Source organism: Ornithorhynchus anatinus, chromosome 15 (assembly GCF_004115215.2).
Source record: "Ornithorhynchus anatinus isolate Pmale09 chromosome 15, mOrnAna1.pri.v4, whole genome shotgun sequence".
Lineage (NCBI taxonomy): Eukaryota > Metazoa > Chordata > Mammalia > Monotremata > Ornithorhynchidae > Ornithorhynchus > Ornithorhynchus anatinus.
Genome location: NC_041742.1, coordinates 7,971,471 through 7,996,556, shown reverse-complemented (window position 1 = coordinate 7,996,556; position 25,086 = coordinate 7,971,471). Strand labels below are relative to the sequence as shown.

At 46.4% G+C, this 25,086-nt stretch overlaps 1 protein-coding gene across 6 annotated transcripts in view; it reads left to right on the top strand.

Moving 5' to 3' along the window:
- Positions 1-25,086, top strand: part of SLC39A11 (solute carrier family 39 member 11) — a 233,827-nt gene that overhangs the window by 178,962 nt on the left and 29,779 nt on the right. For all 6 annotated transcript variants that reach the window (XM_029080018.1, XM_029080017.1, XM_029080019.1 and 3 more), the window contains one exon: positions 4,827-4,896. In XM_029080018.1, the coding sequence (XP_028935851.1) occupies positions 4,827-4,896 (70 nt within the window). The remainder of the gene's footprint in view (positions 1-4,826; positions 4,897-25,086) is intronic.

Below are 25,086 nucleotides of genomic sequence, written 5' to 3'. Positions count from 1 at the left end.
ATGTTCTAAGTGTACAAATTAATTAGGTTGGATACAATTCCTGTCCCACATGGGGCTCACAGTCTAAGCAGGAGGGAGAACCAGTATCCCCATTTTATAGTTGAGGAAATTGAGGCACAGAGAAGTGAAGTGGCTTGTCCAAGGTCCCAAAGCAAACAATTTGCCCAGCTGAGATTAGGACACAGACCCTACTGTCTCCCAGGCCTGGGCTCTTTCCACTAGGCCACTAGATGTCACAAAGCAGGCAAGATGCAGAGTCAGGATTAGAACCCAGGATCTCTGACTCCCGGGCCCGGGCTCTTTCCACTCCAGCAGAGGTTCAAGGGGGAGCTTTCATTTCTACTACCCAACTTGAGGGTCCGTCTGGAGTTCCGGTCTGACAGGGACCAGATTTCTGAGTTAACACCTGGGCTGTTTGGGGCAACTGAACTGTGAAGATAGAAATCAGCCTTCTCTGCCTGTTCACTGACTCAAAACTGCATTTCAGGGATGATTGAATGGGGTTTATCTTTGTCAAAGTGTATGTAGCTCAGCCAACGACTGCAGGCCTCGAAGAGCATAGCTTCCTCCACTTCTAATTTTCTCCTCAGATCCCCCTGTCAAGGCCGTAGGCATGATCAGAGATGGCTTTCAGGTTTGCCACGCTGATCACCCGGGGAGGAGGGACTTGGAAGAGACAGCAGGGACAGACTCTTATTTTTCACCTAAATGACAAGCAAGCATCCTGCTCTTGGCAAGCAGGCAGACTGAGCTATTTGAATGTCAAAAAAGAGACAAAACGGTGTGTGGCGATTTGTGGAAAAACCCAAGCTTCCTATTTCTCTCTTCCCCGGGGGCAAACTGAAAAGATATCTGGTCAGAAAACAGACATTTTTGAGATATTCAGGCAAAGGGAATCTCTTCTCCATATTCCACTCAGTTCTAGGAGATAGTTTTCACTCTGATTCTGTTTGGCTTAACCAAGTTTCTTTTTCAGAGAGCATTTTTTTTTATTGCTTCTTGTTTGTTTTTTGTTTTGTTTTTAATTACCATTGCACTGGATGTTGAAGTTTCAGTGATCCTTGGACTTCTCAAGAAAAAAAAGACATCTCTCTAAATCACGCATTGATTTTTCCCTCGTTTCAGTATTGCAGTCCATCTGTTTCTGATGGGTACAAAGTAGTTCAGGGCCTACTTTCTCGGGGTACTGAGGAGATGGGCTGTTTTATTACCAGACCATGCCTGCAGGTTTATGGTGTCTTTTATGGATCCTCTGATGGTTTTATGCTTTTTTGAAAATCTAAGGAACAGGTAACAGTGTGTGGGATTGTTTAATCTAGTGGCCTGCGGTGGAACCTTGGGTGAGTCACTGTTGTATAGTACTCTCCAAAGAGCTTAGTACAGGCCTCTGCACATAGTAATCGTTCAATAAATACCGTCGATGATGATGTTGATGATAATCTCGGCGTGGTAGAGTTTGCTTTCTCTTATGGCCGATGGTGGGATGTGGCTTCTCCCTATCTGACTAGCTCATTGATAATGATAATAATAATGGCATTTAAGTGCTTACTGTGGGTAGGAACTCTATTAAAAATAATAATTATAATGATGGTGTTTGTTAAGAGCTTACCATGCGCTAAGCACAATTCTAAGGTAATCAGCTTGGACAGACTTCCTGTCCCACATGGGGATCACAGTCTCAATCCCCATTTAACCGATGAGGTAACTGAGGCACAGAGAAGTGAAGTGACTTGCCCAAGGTCACGGAGCAGGCAAGTGGCGGACCTGGGATTAGAACCCACGTCCTCTGACTCCCGAGCCCTGGCTCTTGCCACTAGGCCATGCTGCTTCTAATACTGTACTGTACTAACCACTGGATGAAGGTACAAGATTACAAGGAGTTCACTGGGAGGCAGCGGTTAGGGTTAACCACTAGGCATGCCACATCTTTTCTTCTCTGTTCCGTTTTGTTCGCTAAAGTTGACGGGTAATGATATCCATTGCCTATAGATGCACACTAAGGGTACTTACCCGAGCCCTTTAAAAGACAGATTATGATAGCATTCGTCTCACTGCTAATCCCAGGGTCCAAATAAAGCCTTTGGAATGAAAACCCCACACAGCACAGAAAGCATTTTAAACTTGAGTCTTAGGCTTCTCCCCCAGGGCTTTTTTCCATACCTTTTGCTTCAGAACCTAGAGAGAGACAGAATAATGATAAAAAATAATTATGGAATTGGTTAAGCGCTTATACTATGTGCCAGGCACTGTACTTAGCGTTGGGGTGGATACAAGCAAATCGGGTTGGACCTGGTCCTTGAACAAAAATAAATAATCGTGGTATTTGTTAAGCCCTATGTGCCAAGCACTGTTCTAAGTGCTGAGGTAGATACAAGGTAACCAGGTTGTCCCATGTGGGGCTCACATTCTTAATCTCTATTTTCCAGATGAGGTAACTGAGGCACAGAGAAGTGAAGTGATTTGCCCAAGGCCACACAGCGTACAAGTGGCAGAGCCAGAATCAGAACCTCTGACCTTCTTACTCCCAGGCCTGGGCCCTATCCACCTGCCATCTTGCTTCTGACACTTTGGAGAACAGACTCTTTGTAAATAGGAAGGGAACTCTTCTGTGTTGTGGGGTGCTCTCCCAAGTGCTTAGTGCAGTGCTCTGCACACAGTAAGCACTCAATAAATACAACTGATTGAGAACAAAAGCTACTTTCCAAGCATACATTTCCTAGGCTTTTGTCAATCTGGTTTAGTCTCCCCTGCCTTTCCTTAAACCTTATTGGATAGATAGTTTCCTTATTCCACCCACCCCCCTTACCTTCTTTACCACTGTTCTTTTTCATCTTATCTTTTAAAGAAAACAGCTTCTCTGTCATCTTTCTGAGACATCTCTCTGCCTTACCTTTGATTCATGATCTCTCAGCTTATTTTCTATTGTCCTCCCCCAAGCACTTAGTCCAGTGCTCTGGACACAGTAAGCTCTCAGTAAATACCATTGACTGGTTGACTGATAATTGGTCATGTTCTCCAGAATTGGATTTGTGTCCTTAAGCCCGTCAGATGTGCCAAACTCACCAGAAAAGACTGTCCCATTCAACCCCGTAGAGCAGTGAATATCGTATTTCAGATCGATCAAAATGAGAAAATGGAGCATCGTGCAGCTTTCTGGCTGGGGCCGAGGGTGGCAGAGGGGTTCTCTTTCATTAATATCTAGCACACGGGTTGGACTTGATACTTGCCAAGTGTTTTGCTATGATTTATGAGCTAATTTTCCACAGACTCTGCTTGGCGATAGATTATCTTTGCACACGGGAAATCTCCAGATTATCCAAATGCTTTTACCCTCAATCTCCTTCCCTTCCAAATCTTTAGCTGAGATGCTTTGTTATTATTATTACTGTCAAGTATTATCAGGGAATTGGGACAGAATTAATCAGTGGTATTTACTGAGTGCTTGATGTATGCTGCACACTGTACTAAAAGATTGAGAGACCACAGAAGCAGCGTGACCAAGTGGATAGAGCCCGATTCGGGGAGTCTTGGTTTCTATTCCTGTTTCTGCCACTAATGTGCTAGGTTACCTTGGTCGAGCCACTTAAAGTCTGAGGGCCTGGTTTCTAATCCCGATCCTGCCAAATGCTTGCTGGGTGATATTGGGCAAGTCACTTATCTTCTCTGTGCGTCAGTTTTCTCAACTGCAAAATGGGGTTTCAATACCGGCTCTCCCTCCTACTTAAACTGCAGTCCCCCATGGGACAGGGACTGGTTCTGACCTGCTTATCTTGTATCTGCTCTAGCGCTTAGAACAGCGCCGGACACGCAGTGAGTGCTCAATACGGGCAGGGAGTTTATCTGCTAATTCTGCTGTACTGTACTCTCCCAAGCACTTAGTGTACTGCTCTGCACATAGTAAGCGCTCAATAAATACTGCTGATTAATTAACCAATGCTGTAGTTATTGATATTACTATTGTGGTAGAAAGGGAATCTCCCATTCTGCTCGGTTCTCCAGCAGGAACAGTACCTTGGATAAAGCTCACAACTTCTCTCTGCCTCATTTTCCCTATCAGTGAAATGAGGATTAAACAGCCATTCTCATTCTGTCTTGGACTGTAAGCCCTGTGTGGATCAGGGGCTGTGTCTGATGTGATTATCCTGTATCTGCCCCAGCATTTAGCACGGTGTCTAATGAACCAGTATTACAATTATTATTATCATTATTAGCAATGTGCTCCAGTGTGTCTCCTAGGGCTTCTGCTGGGGCCCTTAACCAGAAAGTATACTCTAGGAGAGGATGGGCCCCTGTTTAATCAATCGTTAGTATTTATTGAGCACTGACTGTGGGCAGAAAATTGTACTAAGCACTTGAGAGAGTATTTTTTAAAAGGCACTTGTTAAATGCTTACTATGTGTCAGACCCCCTATTAAGCTCTGGAGTAGATACAAGCTGAACAGGTTGGACCCAGTCCATGTCCCACCCAGGGCTCACAGTCTTGATCCCCATTTGACAGAAGAGGGTAACCAAGGCACAGTGAAGGAACTTGTCCAAGATCACAGAGTAGACAATCGACAGAGCTACGATTAAAACTCAGGTCCTCCGTCTCCACATAAGAGTTGATAGGTACCTTCTCTGCCCACAAGAAGCTTGCGGTCCAGAGGGAGAGGCAGACGTTAATGTAAATCTGGAAATTTCCTCTGTGGGCCAAAGTGCTGTGGGGCTGAAGGAGGGATGAATAAAGGGTATAAATCCGAGTGCAAGGAGGATGCAGAAGGGATGGGGGGAAGAGGAAATGAGGGCTGAGTCAGTAACCTTTGGAACCTTCTCATTGTCTTTTTCAGAAGGGCTTGCTGTCGGGGTTGGATTTGGAGCCATTGGAAAAACATCATCAGCCACCTTCGATAGAGCCAGGTGAGTTCAAGCCCCGTTGCTATGGGTACCGGAACAGGGGGTCGGAGGAGGGCCGGTTTGCTCTTGGCTGATTGACTGAGGCCCCTCATGGAGCCAGGAGGAGTCTGAGAGCTCAGGTGAACGGCTGTGACCCGTGTGTGAGGAGGATTGACAAGCACCACACCCTGGTATTGGGCTTGGCATGGAAGGTAGCCAAGTACTGAGAGGCAGGAGACCTGGGTTCTAGTCCAGGGCCCTCCACTTGCCAGCCATGTGACCTTGAGCAAGTCACTTGACATCTCTAGGAAGCAGCAAGGCCTAGTGGCAAGAGCTCAAGCCTGGTAGCCAGTGGACAGGGTTTTAATTCCAGGTTCACCACGTGTCTGCTGGGTGACCTTGGGCAAATCACTTCTCTGAGTCTCAGGTTCCTCATCTGGATAACGGGGATTAAGACTGTGAGCCCTACATGGGACAGGGACTGTGTCCGACCCAACTCGTAGTGGGTAGAGCGTGGGTCTGGGAGTCAGAAGGTCATGAGTTCTAATCTCGGCTCTGCATCTTGTCTGCCATGTGACCTTAGGCAAGTCACTTCACTTCTCTGTGACCCATTTACCTCGTCTATAAAATGGGGAATAAGACTGAACTCTATGCGGGACAGGGACTGTGTCCAACCCTATTTGCTTGTATCCACTTCAGCCCTTAGTACTGAAGTGCCTGGCACATAATTAGCGCTTAATAAATGCCATGATTATTATTGTTATTTGCCCCAGCACTTAGTACAGTGCTTGGCACACAGTAAGTGCTTAAGAAATACCACAATTATCATCATCATTATTATTATTATAATGAGCTTTAATTCCCTCATCTGCAAAATGGGGATTTATACCTGTTTTCCCTTCCTGTTAGAATGGGAGCCCCATGAGGGACAGAGGTGGTGTGTCAGAGTTGCATTGTATCCACCTCACCGCTTGACACGTTGTAAGCGCTTAACAAATATGAAAAATATTAGTCTTCTTAAGAGGAGGCTGAGCTGGTTCAGCCCATTTAGCTCCCAAAGCGGTGCTTGCCTTTTTCTGCGGCCATGAATGACAGTGTCCTGGGGCTGAAAGAATGGAGGCCCATCTGATCCCTTCCCCTGCCTCTTTTCATTCATCCCCTGCAAGCGATCCAGGTCTCACTGCCAAAGAGAAGGTCAGGCAAAACTCCAACTTTATACACCTTTCAAGGTTCATAGGAAAAATAGAGGTAAATGGTAAGAGGAAAAATAAGACAAGGAAAATGTCAAAAAACAAATGATGAATTAATGAAATAGATATGTACATGTTCTAGGGTTCATGACTGGGATCATGTGATCGGGGAAGGTGGGGACCATTTCCTGGGAGAGGTGGCCTTTTTTTTTATGGTACTTGTTAAGCACTTCTTAAGTACCAAACACTGTACTAAGCACTAAGGTTGTCTTCAAATGCTGTCGAGTCATTTCGGACACGTAGCTACTCCATGGTCACAGAGCATCCTATCATCATTTAAAGTCATTCTGGAGTGTGAATCCATAGCGTTTTCTTGGTGAATATATGGAGGTGGTTTACTGTTGCCTTCTTCTGCACAGTTAAAAACTTGTCTGCTGTTGTCTTTGATCCATGTTTTTATCACTTGATCATCCGCGTTTGACTCTTCCCCATGTCGCTGCTGCCCAGAACAGGTGAATCAACTTTGTCTGGCGCTTAGGCTTAGACCTTTCCATTATGGGTAGGTGTATATTGCATAGCTCTAAGCTTCATCAGCATATGCAAACTCTTCTGCCATGATAAGGTATTGATTCAAAGCACTAAGGTAGATACAAAATAATCAGATAGGATACAGTTCCTGTTCCAGACAGGGTTCACAGTCTAAGTAAGAGGGAGGTGGATTTAATCCCTATTTTGCAGACGTCAAAACTGGGGTACAGAACAGTAGATTGACACACCCAGGGCCTCCCAGCAGACAACTGCCAGAGCCAGGATTACAGCCCAGGTCTTCTGATGCCCAAGCCCTTGCTCTTTCCACTAGGTCACGCAGCTTCTCTAGTACACTTTAAAAGGTAGGGAATTTGGGTACTTTGCCACTTCTCCCGGTCAAAGAATCCTCTTTTTTCTGTTAATGGTATCTCTGAAGCATTTACTATGCACCTGACACTGTACTAAGCACTGGGATAGATGCAAGCTACAGGCTAGTCAGGTTGGACACAGTCCATTTCCCCCAAAGGGCTCACGGGCTTAATCCCCATTTTATGAATGAGGCAACGGGCCCAGAGAAGTAAAGTGACTTGCCCAAGTCACCATCAGTCTGCTTTTAAACACACGTTTTCAAATGGTTCCCATTGGATTGTAAGCTCCTTAAAGGTGAGGATCGCTTCTCACTGTATTGTCCTCTCCCAGAAGCTTAGTACAGGGTTCGACTTGTCTTATGCCGTTGAGTCGTTTCCGATCCATAGCGACATAACGGACACGTCTCTCCCGGAACGCCCCGCTGTCCGTCTGCAATCGTTCTGGTAGTGGATCTGTAGAGTTTTCTTGGTATAAAATCTGGAAGTGGTTTACCATTGCCACCTTCCACGCAGTAAACTCGTGTCTCCACCCTTGACTCTCTCCCGTGCCGCTATTGCCAGCACAGGGGAGTTTTGATTTGTAGCACATTGCCTTCCGCCCTTTAACCACTCGCCAAGCTAGGAATGGAATGGATAGGTCTCTACTTAACTCTCCCTCCGGTAGTCGAGACTAATGGAGTAATGGAAGCTCTCCGGGTGAGACCGTGAGAGGGCTTCAACTTGTCACAGCACCCGAATACAATTCAGGAGTAAGACTTCTCTGCAGATATTGGCTTGAAAGTCGGAAGGACCTGGGGTCTAATCCCAGCTCCACCATATGTCTGCTAGGTGACCTTGGACAAATCATTTCACTTGTCTGGGTCTCAGTTATCTCATCTGTTAATTGGGAAATGAGAGTGTGAGCCCCATGTGAGACAGGAACTGTGTCCAACCTGATTCAGTTGTAGCTACCCCTGCGCTTAGAACGGTGTTCGGCGCATAGTAAGCACTTGACAAGTACTATTATTATAATTATTATTATGATTATTCTCTCCCCGATCTGTTGAGCTTCCATTCCTACAGCTCAAAGATTTATGTAAATCTGCTGCCACCCAGTGTTCATAGCCTGTTTTTCCATCCTCCTCTCTTCTTTTGCTTCATTCTTAGGAAATCGGTCCATCAATCGTACTTACTGAGTGCTCACTGTGTGCAGAACCCTGTACTAAGGGCTTGGGAGAGTAGAGAACAACAGAGTTGGTCCACACATTCCCTGCCCATGAGGAGCTCACAGCCTAGGAAAGTAGAGGATGCATCACCAAATGCTTGAGAAGCAAAGTGGCCTTGTGTATAGAGCACGGGCCTGGGAATCAGAAGGCCTGGGTTCTAAACCCAGTTCCATCACCTGTGTACTGTGTGACCTAGGGCAAGTCGCTTTACATCTCTGTGTCAGTTCCCTCATCTGTAAAATGGAGATTAAGACTGTGAGCCCTATGTAGGACGGGGACTATGTCCAACCTGCTTTGCTTATATCCATCCCAGCGCTTAGTACAGTGCCTAGCACATAGTAGGCACTTAACAAATACAATTATTATTATGGCCCCGATCAGTTTTCCCCATAGGCAACTCTTATTAAATCAATTGATGGTATTTTTTGAAAGCTTACCGTGTGAGAGACCTGGACTAAGTACTTTATTTTAAAAAATTGTACTTGTAAAGCACTTACTTTGTACCAAACATTGTTCTAAAAGTCGGGAGAGATACAAGCATGGTAGAGTGGATAAAGCACGGGCCTGGGAGGCAGAGGATCATGAGTTCTAATCCAGGCTCTTCCACTCGTTTGCTGTGTGACCTTGGGCAAGACACTTCACTTCTCTGTACCTCAGTTACCTCATCGGTAAAATGGGAATTGAGACTGAGCCCCACATGGACCAGGAACTGTGTCCAACCCAGTTTGCTTGTATCTACCCCAGCACTTAGTAAAGTGCCTGGCACATAGTAAGTGCTTAACAAATACCATAGAAAAAGAGATTGACCCTGGGTTTGTGGGAAGAGATGGGAATCTGAGGAGTACACTTCTTTTCCATCCCTTGATTTTCCAGGATCGGGTTAGCGATCTTTACCCCAAAAGTCCTTCAGGACTTCCTGGTACTCAGGCAGTCTTGATAGGGAAATTATAATAACCATTGCGGTATTAAGTGCTCACTACATGCAAAGCACTTTTGCTGAGCATTGTAGTAGTCACAGGTCCATCAGATTACTCATAATCCCTTTCCCACATGGGGCTCACTGTCTAAGGGAAAGGGAGAACAGTCATTGAATCCCCATTTTACAGATGGGGAGACCAAGGCACAGAGAAGTCAAGTGACTTGCACCAGGTCACCCAGGAGGCAAGTAGCAGAGTCAGGATTAGAACCCAGGTCCTTCTGACTCTCAGGCTCAGACTCCTTCCACCAGGCTATGCTGCTTTTTCCAGTTTTCTTTCGGAAATTCAGGGCCTTCTAAAGAAGTTCCAAAGTGAGCAACACTCTCCACACGAGAAAGTGGATAAATGCTATTGGTGTGAAGCTCCTCGTGGTCGGAGAGTATGTCTTACAACTCTCTTGAACTCTCCCAAGCACTGAGAACAGTGCTCTGCAGATAGTAAGCACTCAAGAAATATGATTGATTGATATGCTTACGGGAATGTTCCGCAGGCAGGGGAGGGTCTGGCTTCAAGATCCTTTTCCCAGTGCTCTTTGCTTTGCATCACCACAGAAACAGCTCTTTGAAGCCTCCTTTGTCTTGGCATACCATCTGTCAAAGAATGACAATAAAGTTGTCACTTGTCCCCACTCAGCCCACACCGCCCCCCCCCCCCCCCCCCCCCCCCGGACATCTGAAAAAAAACAACCCAAAAAACACGTAATTGGCCCACAGAAAGGCTGATGTACGTCAGCAAGGTACTTAAGGCAGAATTTATTCTCCAGGGTAAAAATAACTCGTTCCATATGTTGGCAGCTCTTCTATCCAGCGCAAGGGGGAAGATGTACTTAAGCCATTTCAGGGCTGTTGACATATGGAATAAGTCATTTTTCTCTTTTGCAACATATTCATGCCAAGGGCCACGAAGGAAAATTCTTAGGCCTCTTTTCCTCCCTGCCTCCCGCAAAGTTGCACACAAACCCACAGAGGCACATCTGTTTTCCTGTTCCTCTTCCTAACGCTCTTGAGTCTTGCAGAAGCATCTTCTCCTCTGTCATGGAGAAACAGACAATCAGTGGGATTTATTGAGCGCTTCCTATGTGCAGAGCACTGGAATAAGCTCTTGGGAGAAGCCAGTAGAATAGAGTCGATAGACACGTTCCCTGCCCACCAGAAACTTCCAGTCTAGAAGGAGAGACAGACATAAATATCCTTGAATAAATTAGGGATATGGACGTGAGCATTGTGGGGTTGAGGGGCCTCAGTTTCCCCATCTGAAATATAAGGGTGATATTTACAGCTTCTTCCTTCCTGCCCCGTGATTTGGTGAGGACTGGGCTCACTGTGGGATGGGAAAGTGTCTGTCTATTGTACTCTCCCAACTGCTTAGTACAGTGCTCTGCACACAGTAAATGCTCAATAAATACCATTGAACAAACTGATTAGTACAGTCCTCTGCACACAGTAAGTGCTCAACAAATAGTGTTGATTGATTGACTGCTACCCCCCTGACTATTGCTAAGCCAACTGAGCTACCCAGTCTCGCTGCTTAGGTTAGGCAGATGCTTTCAATTCTGGGATCTTCTCATCTTTAGGAAATAGTTTTGGCATTGATTCAAGGTGTGGAGGTAAGGCCCCAGAGTCTGCATGCTATGGCTTCTTTGCTTTGAAACCATCATCACAATTATGGCATTAAACAAATAATTCACTATCCGATGAGCGCCTTTCTCTGCTAACAGTAAGCATTCAGTCGATACTATTGATTGACCTGATTAACTTGTATTTACCCCAGCACTTATAACTGTGGTTGACACATGGTAAGCGCTTAAGAAATACCATATTTACTATGTTGTGGTTACTAAGGTGCCAAGCACTGTATTAAGCACTGGGATAGATTCAAGCAATTAATTAATGGTGTTTATTGAGCTTTTACTATGTGCAGAGCACTGTACTAGGTGCTTGGGAGAGTGCGGTATAACAATATAGCCGACACATTCTCTGCCATCGTGAGCTTACAGTAATCCCTGAGTTGTATTTGTATTTTCTAAATGCAAGCTGTGTGCGGAACACTGTACTAAGGGCTTGGGCGAGTGCAATATAAGAGAGAGAGTACCTGCCCACAATGAGCTTACAGTCTCGAGCAGGAGACAGACATTAATATAAATAAATACCATTACAGATATGTACATAAGTGTTGAGGGGCTGGGAGGAGGGATGAATAAAGGGAGCAAGTCGAATGATGCAGAAAGGTTTGAGAGAAGCGGAAAGGAAGGCTTAGTCAGGGAAGGCCTCTTGGAGGAGATGTGCCTTCAATAAGGCTTTGAAGGAATGCAGAGGAATTGTCTGTCAGATATGAAGAGCCTTGTCTGGTATTTCCACCCAGCACCTGGCACATAGCTCTTAAACACCGCAGTTAGTGTTTTTACTGCAGTTCTTGAGGCTCTCTCCGAACTTAGTGAAGGAAAAGCCCCAATTACCTCAGCAGATGGATTTCCAGGAAGGGAGGATAGAGGGGTGGGACTGAAGAATTCACCCAGGTGGTTTTGAATCCCTAAATGTTCACGGTTCCCGGCTTCCGCCAGTCCCCAGCACAAGCCTCCTCTGCTCCTTGGTGGTTGGGTTAGCTTTGTTTCCTGTCCCCTCAGACCAGCCAAACGTTGCAGGCCTAGCGTTGTTTGAAATCACTCTCTCTTCAAGCGCAATCTCAGAAGGAGAGAGAGGCCCTGGGCTCTGCTCTGAACGCTGTTGAACGGTTTCCTTCCAACACCCTGCCCCGAAAGAAAGGGGGCTGGGCCATCTCTGGCCGGCATTCCTCGGGGTATCGGAGCGATTAAACTGGCGTAAGAAAGAGGCCTTTGTCACGGCAAAGAGGTCGGTTCCTTCACGGGGGATATTTTGTGCCAGAAACAAATGAAAAAAAAAAAATTTCAACCACAGCATTCCTTGAGACCTCAGTCACCAGCCCCTTGCTTGCTAGCTGGCTGGACTTTTTTTTATTATTATTTCTACCTCAGATAGGTCGTTTGATTTTAATTCTGACCGGAGCTGACAGCTAAGGGGTTGAGTGAACCATCTTTGCTGGGCCCTGGCCCAAACCCCCTGTTTGCTTTACCTCACACCTCCCTCCTTGCAGTGTCTCCCCCAGGACTTCAGAGGGAGAGCAGCAGGAAAGTTTGACTCTCCTCGGGACCGGCCACATAGCCCCGTGGAATGGACCGGTTGAGGAACCAGAGTCAACGGTTTGGGCCTGGTCCCAGAGCATTGTGTGCTGGGCTGAACCCTGGGGACAAGGGGCCAGCAGTGTGGCCTAGTGGCAAGGGCACAGAACTGGGCATGAGAAGCACCTAGATTCGACTGTGCGACCTTGGGCTATTCCCTTCACTTCTCTGGGCCTCAGTTACCTCATCTAGAAAATGGAGATTAAGACTGGGAGCCCCATGTAGGACATGGACTGCGTCCATCCTTGTATCTACACCACGCTTAGAACAGTGCCTGGCATAGAGTAAGTGCTTAACAAATACCACAGTTATTATTCTGAACCCCTTTTGGGAACAAGGGCTGGGGACCAGTTTAAGGGGAGCTGGGATGGGGAAAATAGGGCTTTTAAAATCCACAAGTAGCACAGCACTTGAGCAAATAATCCCATCTAATAACACTAATGTGTGGTATTTAAGCACTTACTGTGTGCCAGGCACTGTACTAAACCCTGGCTTAGGCACAAGCAAATTGGGTTGGAAACAGTCCCTGTCCCACATGGGGCTCAGTCGATCCCCACTTGACAGATGATGTAACTGAGGCACGGAGAAGTGAAGTGACTTGCCCAAAGTCACGTAGCAGACAAGTGGCGGAGTGGGGATTAGAACCCAGGTCCTTCTGACTCCGAGGTCTGGGCTCTATCCATGTTGCTTCTCTGATTGCACCTAGAGTATGCATGCTAAGGAAGCGAAAGCAACCAGATCAGCATAGTTAGAACGAAAGCTCACTGTGGGCAGGAAACGTATCTACCAACTTTGCTTCATTATCTCACCCAAGGCCTTAGTGCAGTGCTCTGCACACTCTAAGTGCTCAACAAATTCCACTGATTGATTAAAGCATCCGATCAATCTATCAGGTATACACTGAGTGCTTTACTAGGGGAAGAGCACTGTACGAAGTGGTTGGGAGAGTACAGTGGAGTAAGTAGACAGGATCCCTGCTCTCAAGGAGACAAAAGCTAAAATAAATTGCAGGTAGAGGAAGCAGCTGTATAAAAAGATATATGTATCACCTGAATTCACTTCTGAATGGTTGACTAATACTGGTTAAAGCTGGAGACATTTTTTTTTTTAAATGAACAGTAAGTGATGAAAAGAGCAGAATATGTCTACAGGAATAAAGCAAGGTCCTGGGATCAAGCAGACCTGGATTCTAATCCTGACTCTGCTGCTTGTATGCTCTGTGACCTTTGAAAGTCACTTCACTACTCTGGGCCTTAGTTTCCCCATCTATAGAAAGGGGATTAGGACCCTGAGCCCCACGTGGTACGGGGACCATATCCAACCCAAATATCTTGCTTGTATCCACCCCAGTGCTTAGTACAGTGCTTAACACATAGTAAATGCTTAACAAGTACCACAATTATTATTAATATCATTATTATTACAAAGATTTGTACAGCACTTTTTTACTGGTAATGTTGATTTCTCGGGGACTGGAAGCCTTGCTGGGAAATCCAGCGTTAATTTGGTCGGTATTGCCCACAGATGATTTCCTGCCCAGCTTGGTAAGAACAGACAGAAAGAGGCTTTAGGCCCACAGGCAGACTTTGAGTGTTGCTTGGAAAATATTATTCCTTGTGACAGCCTTTGCCTTCCACGCTGGGTCTTTCAGGCTGGGAAAAAAAATGGACTGAAGCTTAATTAATGTCGAGAGAAACCAGGGTGGCAGAAGGGGCAAGGATTGATTCGGCTTTGAGTGAAAGGATGTTGCTGTAACCTGAAAGACATCTAGACGTGGACTTTTTTTACCATTTCTCCTTTTCTCTTCCCCTCTCTCTCTCCCACTTTCTCCCCCTCCCCCTTTTCCCTCTCCCCCTCTTCCTCTTTATTCCTCTCTTCCTGTCTCTTCTTTTCTCCCTCCCTCCCTCTCCCTCTTTCTCTGCTTTGTCTTCCACTTTCTCCCTCTTTTGCTTCTTCTATTATTCTCTCCCTTTCATTCCCTCTCCAACTCGTTCATTCTCCCCATCTTTTGCTCTCTCCTATGTCTCCCTTTCTCTTCTTTCCCTTCCTCTCTCCACCTTTCTCTTCTAATCATTCTTCATAAAAACGTTAGCTTGTCAGTCTCTTCCTTTCCCCCCTTTCTCGTCCTTTCTTCCACTCTTTCCTTCTTTCTCTTCCTCTATCTTTCTCTCCCTTTCACACCCTCTCCAAATCTGTCATTCTACTTTGCTCTGCCTCTTGTTCTTTTTTGTCTCTCCTCTCTCTTCTTTCCCTTCCTCTATCCCCTTTTCTCCTCTTCTCTCCTCCCTCTCTTCCTCTTTCTTCCTCCTTCTCTTGCCCTTTCTCTTCCTCCTTTTCTACTCTCTTCCCCTTCCTCTTTGTCTTCCTTTCTTTCACTCCCTCTCCAATTCTCATTCTCCCACCTACTTTCTCTCACTGTCTCTCCTATCTCTGCCTATCCCTTCTTTCCCTTCTTCTCTCATCCTTTCTCTTCCTTTCTTCCTTTCTCCCTCCCTCTCCCTTTCTCTTACTCCCTCTTCACTTCTTTCATTCCCCCCTCCCTGTTTCTTGTTTTCTGTCTCATCCTTCTCTCTCTCTCTCCTTTTCCTGTCTCTCCCTCTCTCTTCCTCTCCTTAATTCATTTCTCTCCTGAATGGCTCAAAGGTGGAACTCTCAAAAAGTGCTCAGGATCTGGTCTCCAGTGGTAGGTCAGGAAAAGTGGGTGGATTGAAAGGGAAAATGGCTAGCCTGCACAGTCTGATCAAGGACTTGGAACAGATGTGGGAATGGGGAGAGAACAGGTATTGAATCCTCATTTGACAGGTGAGGAAACTGAGGTTCAGAGAACTAAAGGCACCTGCAGGCCAGTGGCAGAGCCAGAAATAGAACCCAAGCACTCACTACAGTACCCAGGACACAGTAAGCACTTGATAAATACCACTGAGATTAAGTACCACTGGGATTCAGACCCCCAAAGTCTGCAGTGGGACCCCATCCCTGAGACCCCAGAGAATACCCAGGAGGAAAAAAAAAACACAGCTACCATCCCCTTCCCGTGAAACCTTCCCCTCACCTCTTGCAATGTAAACACAAATTAAGCAAGCCACAACTGGGTCAAGAGCAAGGGGGGATACCAAGCCAGGGGGACAATTAGTCTGGCCGACAAGAGCGAACAAGTTGAAGATATTTTATCTTCCCAAGGCCCAGTTAACAGTAGCTAGGCCAGATGTGGCTGCTTGTTGCATTGGCTGTGTGTTTCTGGATCTTCTTTACCCTGGGAAGCCTCAAAGTCGGTACCTGCATTGAAGGTTCGGTCAGGATCCTCCAGGGTCCGGCTGGGAACACAGGCAGAAGCAGGAAAAGCAATGGGAATGATCATTCCTGGAAGGAAGAGATTCTCATCTGTTATCTTGGTGAGGCTGGGCACCAAGGATTGCCATAACTGGGCATCTGGCAGATTTCATTTTCAATCTGTTCCAGACAAGTCAACTTTCATCCCCCTGGAATAGAAGCCCAGATGGGCAGACTGCTTCAGCTTGGGTTCCTCCCTGTGTCCAAGAAAAATGGATTCAGGAAAGTAGTTGAACAGGGCATGGGTAATCCAATCAGTGGGAAAATAAAGATGACCACACTGGACCTCTGCAGAGCCAGGTGTTGGCAGGCAGCTGGCACCGGTGCCCGTGGGTCTTTGGGATCCTCCACCCCACTCTGCCAGCCAGAGCCCAGGTCCCCTGGATTTTGGGGGCATCAAGTAAGCATCGGGCAACACAAGGGGGTAGTTCCTGTTGACGCTTTTCCATAAGGGCTTGGAGAATAAAGAAAACTTAGGCGGAGATATCTAGATTTCAGGGAACCATGTTGCAGTCAAGTTCATATGTTTGTTGTTCTCTGCGAGGGTAATTTCTCAGTGTCATTTGGATAGAGCACGAGCCTGGGAATCAGAAGGTCCTGGGTTCTAATCCCAGCTCTGCATTAGTCTGCTTGCTTGGGCAAGTCACGTAACTTCTCTGGGCCTCAGTGACCTCATCTGTAAAATGTGAATTATTAATAATAATAATTATGGCACTTGTTAAACACTATGTGCTAAACGCTGTTCTAAGTGCTGTGTTATATACAGGTTCATCAGGTTGGACACAGTCCCTGTTCCACATGGGGCTCACACTCATCCCCATTTTACAGGCGAGGTAGCTGAGACACAGAGAAGTTAAGTGACTTGCCCAAAGTCACACAACAGACATGTGGCAGAGCTGGGATGAGAACCTATGTCCTTCTGACTCCCAGGACCGTGCTCTATCCAAGCCATGCTGCTAGTGTGAGGCCCATGTGGGACAGGAACTGTGTCCAACCTGATTAACTTGTGTTTTCCCCAGGGCTTAGAACAGTGCTTGGCACATAGCACTTAACAAGTACTAATATTGTTGTTATTCATTATTATTATTGTTGTTATTCATTATTAGGAAACCAATCCCAGCTGAGCTCCGATATCAGTTGCATTTCTGAAATGCTTCATTTGTTCATTTGGGGACTTGGCGGGCACTTTTTCAGCAGGAGTGCCGGGGGCAGATTAAAAGTCTGAGGACTGAGTTCCATTTCTGGCTCTGCCACTGGCCTGCTAGGTATCCTTGGGCAGGTCCCTTCACTTCTCTAGGCCTCAGTTTCCTCCTCTGACAAATGGGGATTCGATACCTGTTCTCTCTCCCGGCCGTCTTAGAATGTGAGCCCCATGTGGGACAAGGACCATGTCTGATCTGATCGCATCTTGCTTGGCACTGAGTAAGCGTTTAACAAATACCACCACAGTTATTATCATCAATTTCATAATTATTATGGTTTGTGGTGAGTTGAGAGATGGAGGAGGAGTCGCCTAAAGTAACATACCATCTACTACCCAGGGCGAGTGATACCTACTGGAGGAATTTGTCTATGAGGGGGCAGAGAGCCTCCCTCAGGAGTGGCTTTCCGATCTTTCTTGACAGGTCCAAACATCAGGAGCAGTGTGCTGAGGTGGCTTCTCATCAGGGCTCCCCTTCTCGAGGGCTTTTTAGGGGGGGTAATTTACGGGGTAATCATTCTGATGTCAGGACTCTTAGGGGATCCTTCCCCACCAACCCGGAGGCTTGCCTCAGTCGAGGGCAACTAGCTGGGACAGGACAATTGAGAAGCAGGGTGGCCTAGTGGATAGAGCATGGACCAGAAGTTCTAAATGTTAAGGTCAAATCGGATCTATTTGCATGTGCTCCTTTTCTAATAGTTAATCAGTGGTACTTATCGAGCGCCTACCGTAGAAATTGTAGTATTTATTGAGCACTTACTGTGTGCAGAGCACTGTATTGCTTTGTCCTTGCTTTTGGATTTGCACCCTTAATTCACCCAACTCTCAGCCCACAGCAGTTTGATTCATTCAGTCAGTCATATTTATGGAGCGCTTACTGTGTGCAGAGGACTGTACTAAGCACTTGGGAGAGTACAGTACACCAACAAATAGTCACATTCTTTGCCCACATCGAGTTCACAGTCTAGTGGTGGGGAAACAGACATCAATACAAATAAATAAAATTACAGATATATATTTAAGTGCTGTGGGGCTGGGAGGTAGGAGAAGAGCAAAGGGAGCAAGTCAGGGTGATGCAGAAGGGGGTGGGAGATGAGCATTTATGAACATACCCATCATTTATATATTTATATTAATGTCTGTCACCCTTTTAGACTGTCAGCTCCTTGGGGGCAGATAATACGTTTCCCAATTCTGTTGTACTGTCCTGAGAGCTTAGTAAAGTGCTCTGCATGCTGCAATCACTCAATAAATACCATTGATCGATTAACTGATTGAGGGGATGCACGGTCCCCTATCCCTATGGGGGTTCACAGTGTTAAGCTCTAAGGTCTACTATGTATAGAGTGCTGTACTGAGCGCTTGGAGAACTTCAGTAGAGTATTCATGAATCCTGCCCGCGGGGAGCTTATAGATCTCGGCTCGGTTGGTCTGGGAGTCAGAAGACTTGGGTTCTATGACCTGGAGCCGATCACGTAATCTCTCTGAACCTCAGTTTCTCCATCTATAATATGGGAATAATACTGCTTCTTCATCCCCTTCCCCCAGGATATCAAGGGGAACTGACTTGACTTTATATATATATTATGCATTTTAGAAAGATATGTAAAGTCAAAGTGTTTCTCTTTCACAGTTTTTGTTATGTGCTTACTATATGTCAGGCAATCTACCAAGTGCTGGAGTAGATACAGGCTAATCAAGTTGGACACAGTCCCTGTCCCACATGGGGATCACAGTCTCTGAGGCACAGAGAAGTGAAGTGACTTGCCCAAAGCCCCAGGGCAGACAGGTGGCAGAGGCGGGATTAGAACCCAGGTCATTCTGACACCCAGACCTGTGCTCTTTCCACCTATATATATTATAAAATATGTATGTATATATACTGTATTTATATACATATACATGTATGTGTGGAACCACTCTATGCTTTGCGGACGAAGGGTATTCTATAAACAATGTACAATTATTTTTAAATTTTTTTATCAGCTTGACCTCCTTGACTGGAAAATTTCTTCTTAGTAATAATAGCCGGGATGTTCTTGAGGATGACTATAATTAACAGACTTTCAAACTTCTCAATATTACACCTTGGCTATAAAATCTGATGCAGGTTGGAGCTTGAGTCTGGAGGGGGATTGGCCTTGAACTCGAGGGGTTTTTTGTTTTTGTTTTGCCTTTCTCTGTAGAATTAATACATCAGAGCAAACCAGGGTTTCTGAAAGTGTTGGGCTTTGGACAAGATCCAGTTGGTGGAGAAAGCCCCAGAAGTTTTAGGGGAAAATATGAAGGATACATTAAAGAGGGAGGTAGAAAAGGAGATGGAAAAAAAATATCCACGGACAGAGACTTTGGTGGCAGGCAGATTAATCGTAGGATCACAGGCCTGGAAGTGACCTAGAGGGGTCAACAAGTCCAGTCTCCTGCCTTAGGGCTGCAAGTTAGCCATTTAAAACCCTCTCAGGTCTTTTCTAGGTTATAGTTAAAGGGGAATTGCAGCCCAATTCCCTCTCAGCTTCATTACTTGTGGCTAAATTACCAATAAAGGAAAAGAATATACATTCCTAATATCATTTAGTTACCTAGAGATTGCAATGTCCAGAGCACTGTGCTGAGTGCTAAGAAGAATCCGTAGACCGTGTGAGTTCCTCAAGAGTAAGCTCTCAGTCTTTCGCTTCTTTATACTCTTATGGGCAGGGAATGTGTCTGTCAACTCTGTTGTATCGTACTCGCCCAAACACCTAGTACAATGTTCTGGACCCAGTCAGCGCTCAGTAAAAACCATCGATTGATTGTGCTCTCCAAAGCGCTCTGCAGAGCACTGCACACAGCCACTGTTCAATAAGTGCTATCGACTGATCGATCGAGGAGCGGGATCTGGCCCAAAAGTGAATCTGAAAAGGGAAGAAGGGACACAGTGGGGAAGTGAGAAAGAAAATAAATGGAATTTGGCCAAATTAAGTAAAGCAAAAGTAATAGAAAGAGAACTGTTCATTCCTACTTAGGGAGCGGGCTTCCTGTTGCCTTCTCCAGTCTTGTCTGCGGGTCCAGACTTCTACAGGCTTCCCATGATTTTAGCTGTTTTTTCAAAAGATTTCGACCACTCTCTCACACCTTGGGCAACCAAAAGCCAAGGGGCCTAGCGGAAAGGACAAGGGCTTGGGAGTCTGGAAACTATGGTTCTAATCTTGGTTTTACCACCTGCCTGTTTCGTGACCTTGGGCAAGTCACTTCATTTCTCTGAGCCTTAGTTCCCTCATCTATAAAATGAGGATTCAAAACCTGATTTTCCCCCCTGCTTTGAGTGTGAAGCCCCTTGTGGGACAGGGATCAGGTCCAACCTGATTATCTGATATCTACCCGAGTGCTTAGTTCAGTGTTTCTTTCATTCATTCATTCCGTCGAATTTATTGAGGGCTTACTGTGTGAAGAGCAGTGTACTAAGCACTTGGAATGTACAATTTGGCGACAGATAGAGACAACTCCTCTATCAACAACAGGCTCACAGTCTAAAAGGGGGAGACAGACAGCAAAACAAAGCAAGTAGACAGTGTTTGGAGCTTAGCGTTTAACAAATGCCCCAATTATCATTACCTGATATATTTATAATATATTTATTGCGAGATAGATGAGATTGAGATGCAGCGAGAAGGTTGACAGTAGAGGAGTGAAGTGTGCTGGCTGGGATGTTGTAGGAGAATAAATAAAAATAAATAAATTGTGGTATTTGTTAAGCGCTTACTATATGCAAAGCACTGTCCTAAGTGCTAGGGGGATACAAGGTAATCAGGTTGTCCCACGTGGGGCTCACAGTTTTAATCCCCATTTGACAGATGAGGTAACTGAGGCACAGAGAAGTTGACTTGCCCAAGGTCACACAGTTGACTAGTGGTGGAGCCGGGATTAGAACCCGTGACCTCTGACTCCCAAGCCCGCGCTCTTTCCACTGAGCCACGCTGCTTCCCCAGTAGTGAGGTGAGGTAGGAGAGGGCGAGGCGATTGCTTTAAAACCAACGGTGAGGAGTTTCTGTTTGATGCAGAGGTGAGTGGGCAACCGCTGGAGGTTCTTGAGGAGTGGGGAAACTCGGCCTGAATGTTTTCATAGAAAAACGATCCAGACAGCGGAGTGAAGTATGGACTGATGTGGGGAGAGATAGGAATAAAAAAAAAATGGTGGTATTTAAGCGCTTACTATGTGCAAAGCACTGTTCTAAGCACTGGGGGATACAAGGTGATCACGTTGTCCCACGTGGGGCTCACAGTTTTAATCCCCATTTGACAGATGAGGTAACTGAGGCATAGAGAAGTTAAGTGACTTGCCCAAAGTCACCCAGCTGGCAAGCGGCGGAGCTGGGATTAGAACCCACGTCCTCTGACTCCCAAGCCCGGGCTCTTTCCACTGAACCGCGCTGCTTCTCTGCGGAGGTGTAGAAGTCTGAATTCTTTACCATTCTGAAGACTGAAACAGTAATCCAGGTGGGATAGGATTACCGATTGTATTAAAGTGGTAGCAGTTTAGATGGAGAGGAGAGGGCAGGCTTTAATAATGTTGGTATTTGTTAAGCGCTTACTATATGCAGAACACTGTTCTAAGCACTAGGGTAGATGCAGGATAATCGGGTTGTCCCATGTGAGGCTCACAGTCTTAATCCCCATTTTACATATGAGATAACTGAGGCACAGAGAAGTTAATTGTCTTGCCTAAGGTCACAAGCTGCCAAGTGGCAGAGCTGGGATTCGAACCCTTGACCTCTGACTCCCAAGCCCGTGCTCTTTCCACTGAGCCACGCTGCTGCTTTAGCCACGTGGTGAAGGTTGAACCAACAGGATTCAGCGACGGATTGAATATGTGGGTTGCATTAGACAGAGGAGTCGAAAACAACGCCAAATTTACAGGCTTGTGAGACAGGAAGGATGATGGTGCCAAATAGTACAGTGTTTGGCACGTAGTAAACCCTTAACAAATACCATAATTGTTGTTATTGTTATTTCTCCCAGATCCGAGGCCTAGGCTGAGACCGATATGCCCTTAGTTCTGGCGGCAGCCCGTTTCAGGGTGGGACATTTGTGTATGTGTGTATGTGTGTGTGTGTATCTGCCCAAACCACTGGAGCAGGTGAAGACAAGGTGAAGACAGACTCTGAGGACGGTGACGTGCCCCATCCGGTGGTTCGGAGCTGTGGGCTGGGCGGAGGAACTTATACCAGTCGGCCCAGCCCAGGCTGGAGACTCTGTCCGGGCAGTGAATGGAAGATGCAGAAGTGATAAGCCAGGGGCTACAGGTGGGCTGGGCTGAAGCCTCAAACCTGAGCCCCGGCCTAGAAGCCACCGGACCCAGATTCACCTCTCAGCTTAGCCGCTTATCTCACGGATGACTTTGGGCAAGTCCCTTCAGTTCTCCAGGCCTCAGTTTTCTTCTCTGTAAAATTGGGGGTTCAGTTCCTGTTGGTTTGATTTGGGTTCTTTAATGGTACTTCACTTCAATTCAATCGTAGTTATCGAACGCTTACTGTGTACAGAGCACTGTACTAAGCGCTTGGGAGAGTAAAATACAACAATAAACAGATACATTCCCTGCCTGTTTAGTGCTTACTGTGTGTCAGGAACTGTACTAAGCGCTGGGGGAGATACAGGACAATCAGGCTGGACACAGTCCTTGTCCCACATGGGGCTCACAGTCTTAACCCCCATTTTTCAGAAGAGGTGACTGAAAATAAAGAAGTGAAGTGACTTGCCCTCACCTAGCAGGCACTTTCCCTACACTTCGACCTTCTACTCCGCGGGAGAAATCTTGAGAATCCTAAAACTTCAAGGCTCTTTGATAGGTCCTTTTGCCCATCCCCCTGCTTCTGAGCTGGATTTCCTCTCGCCCCATCTTCCAGAAGCAGAACTCTATGTCCTAGAGAGGAGAAGGTCATGCTTATCGAAGGCACTTCTCCTCCAAGAGGCCTTCTCAGACTGACCAACTTTTCCTCATCTCCCACTCCCTTCTGCGTTGCCCTGACTTGCTTCCTCCCACCCAGCCCTACTGCACTTAAGTATATATCTATAATTTTATTTATTCCTATTGATGTCTGTCTCCCACCTCTAGACTGTGACCTCTTTGTGGGCAGGGAATGTCACTGTATATTGTTGTTTTGTACTTTCCCAAGCACTTCAGTGCTCTGCACACAGTAAGTGCTTAATGAATACAATGGAATGAATGAATGAATGTGAAACTTTCCATTTGGGCAGCCCAGAACTCAGGCCCGGTGGACTTACTTAGGCTCCCCATAATAATAATAACACTAAATACTTATGGTATTAATAATAATGTTGGTATTTGTTAAGCGCTTACCATGTGCCGAGCACTGTTCTAAGCTCTGGGATAGACATAGGGGAATCAGGTTGTCCCACGTGGGGCTCACAGTCTTAATCCCCATTTTACAGATGAGGGAACTGAGGCACAGAGAAGTTAAGTGATTTGCCCACAGTCACACAGCCGACAAGTGGCAGAGCTGACAAGTGGCAGAGCTTTTTGTTAAGCGCTTACTGTGTGCCAAGCACTGTTCTAAGTGCTGGGGTAGATGCAAGATAATCAGATCGGACATAGTCCCTGTCCAACACAGGGCTCACAGTCTTCATCTCCATTTTACAGAAGAGGGAACTGAGGCTCAGTGAAGTGACTTCCCCAGGCTCACACAGCGGGCAAGTGGAGGAGCCAGGATTATTACCCCCATCCTCTGACTCCCAGGCCCAGGCTTTGGCCTCGAGTCAAAAGCCCCCCAAAGCACACAGCAAACAGCCTCCCGGAACGACTGCGCCCATGTCCGGCCGACAGCAGTCCCTGAAAACCGGCTCCTGGGGGATGGAAATGTGCGGGGAACACAAGGCTGGTAATTCAGGGCTTTCCACCGCTCCAGCCCTTGCCAATTAGGAAGATGAATCATGTGAAATGCACTAACACAGCACAGAGCACACAGAAGCCTATTGTCCACGGGGCCCCGAGCAGAGAACAGGACACCGCAGCGGCAGCTCTTGGCGAGCCCCTGTCTTCAGAGCGACTCCTTCCCCGGAGATCTTGAAGGGGCCGACGAAAAGCCGTCTGTCTTGAGTGATTTAGGGTGGGTTGGAAGAAGTGAACCTCCTCAAGCCTCCTCCAGCACTGGACGCTGTCAATGTTAGGGTTCCCTGCCTTTGTGGGGGGTGAGCTTCCAGAGCTAGCAGCTTCTCTTCTGTCTTAGATGCTCTTTCATTCATTTGGCCGTATTTATCAAGCACTTACTGTGTGCCAAGCACTGTACTAAGAGCTTGGGAGAGTACAGTATAACAAACGGACACGTTCCTGCCCACAACGAGCTTGCAGACTTGAGGGGAAGATGGACATTAATGTAAATAAAATAGATAAATTCGAGATATATACATATGTGCTATGGGGATGGGAGGGAGGATGAATGAAGGAGCAAGTAAGAGGGACGCAGAAGGGAACGGGAGAAGAGAGGAAAGCTTAGTCAGGGAAGGCTTCTTGGAGGAGACGTGCCTTCAATAAGGCTTTGAAGTGGGGGAAGAGCAATTATCTGTCTTATATGAGGAGGGAGGGCATTGCAGGCCAGAGGTAGGATGTGGGCGAGAGGTCGGTCGCGAAAGAGATGAGATGGAGGTACAGTTAGAAGGTTGGCATTAGAAGAACCAAGTCTGCTAGTTGTAGTAGAAGAGGAGTAAGGTGAGGTAGAAGGCAAGGTGGTGGACTGCTTTAAAGCCAGTGGTGAGGAGTTTTTGTTGGATGAGGAGGTGGATGGGCAACCAGTGGAGTTTCTTGAGGAGTGGGGAGACACGGTCTGAACGTTTTCCATTTGCTTGGTGGAGCTATTGCCTTTTATTGTGAGGAAGAGCGAGTGGCAACCATGGGAGACAGCCCGAGAGGCTAAATGTTTTCCCAGTTAACCCGTATGGTTCTCCAGTGAATGATGATACCAATAACAATTTTGGTATTGGTTAAGCACTTAGCATATGCCAATCCTAGGCTGAGTACAGGGTAAATGCAGTACAGTCAGATCGGGCACAGACAAGTGCCTCTGGGCCGTGCAGCCTAACGGGAAGGGAGGAAAAGGTATTTTATCCCCATTTTTGCAGGTGAGGAAACTGAGAACCAGAGAAGTTAAGTGACTTTCCCCAGATCCCACAGTGGAATTAGAACCCAGGACCTCTGAGGCCCTGGCCTATGTGCTTTCTACTTCTCCCCT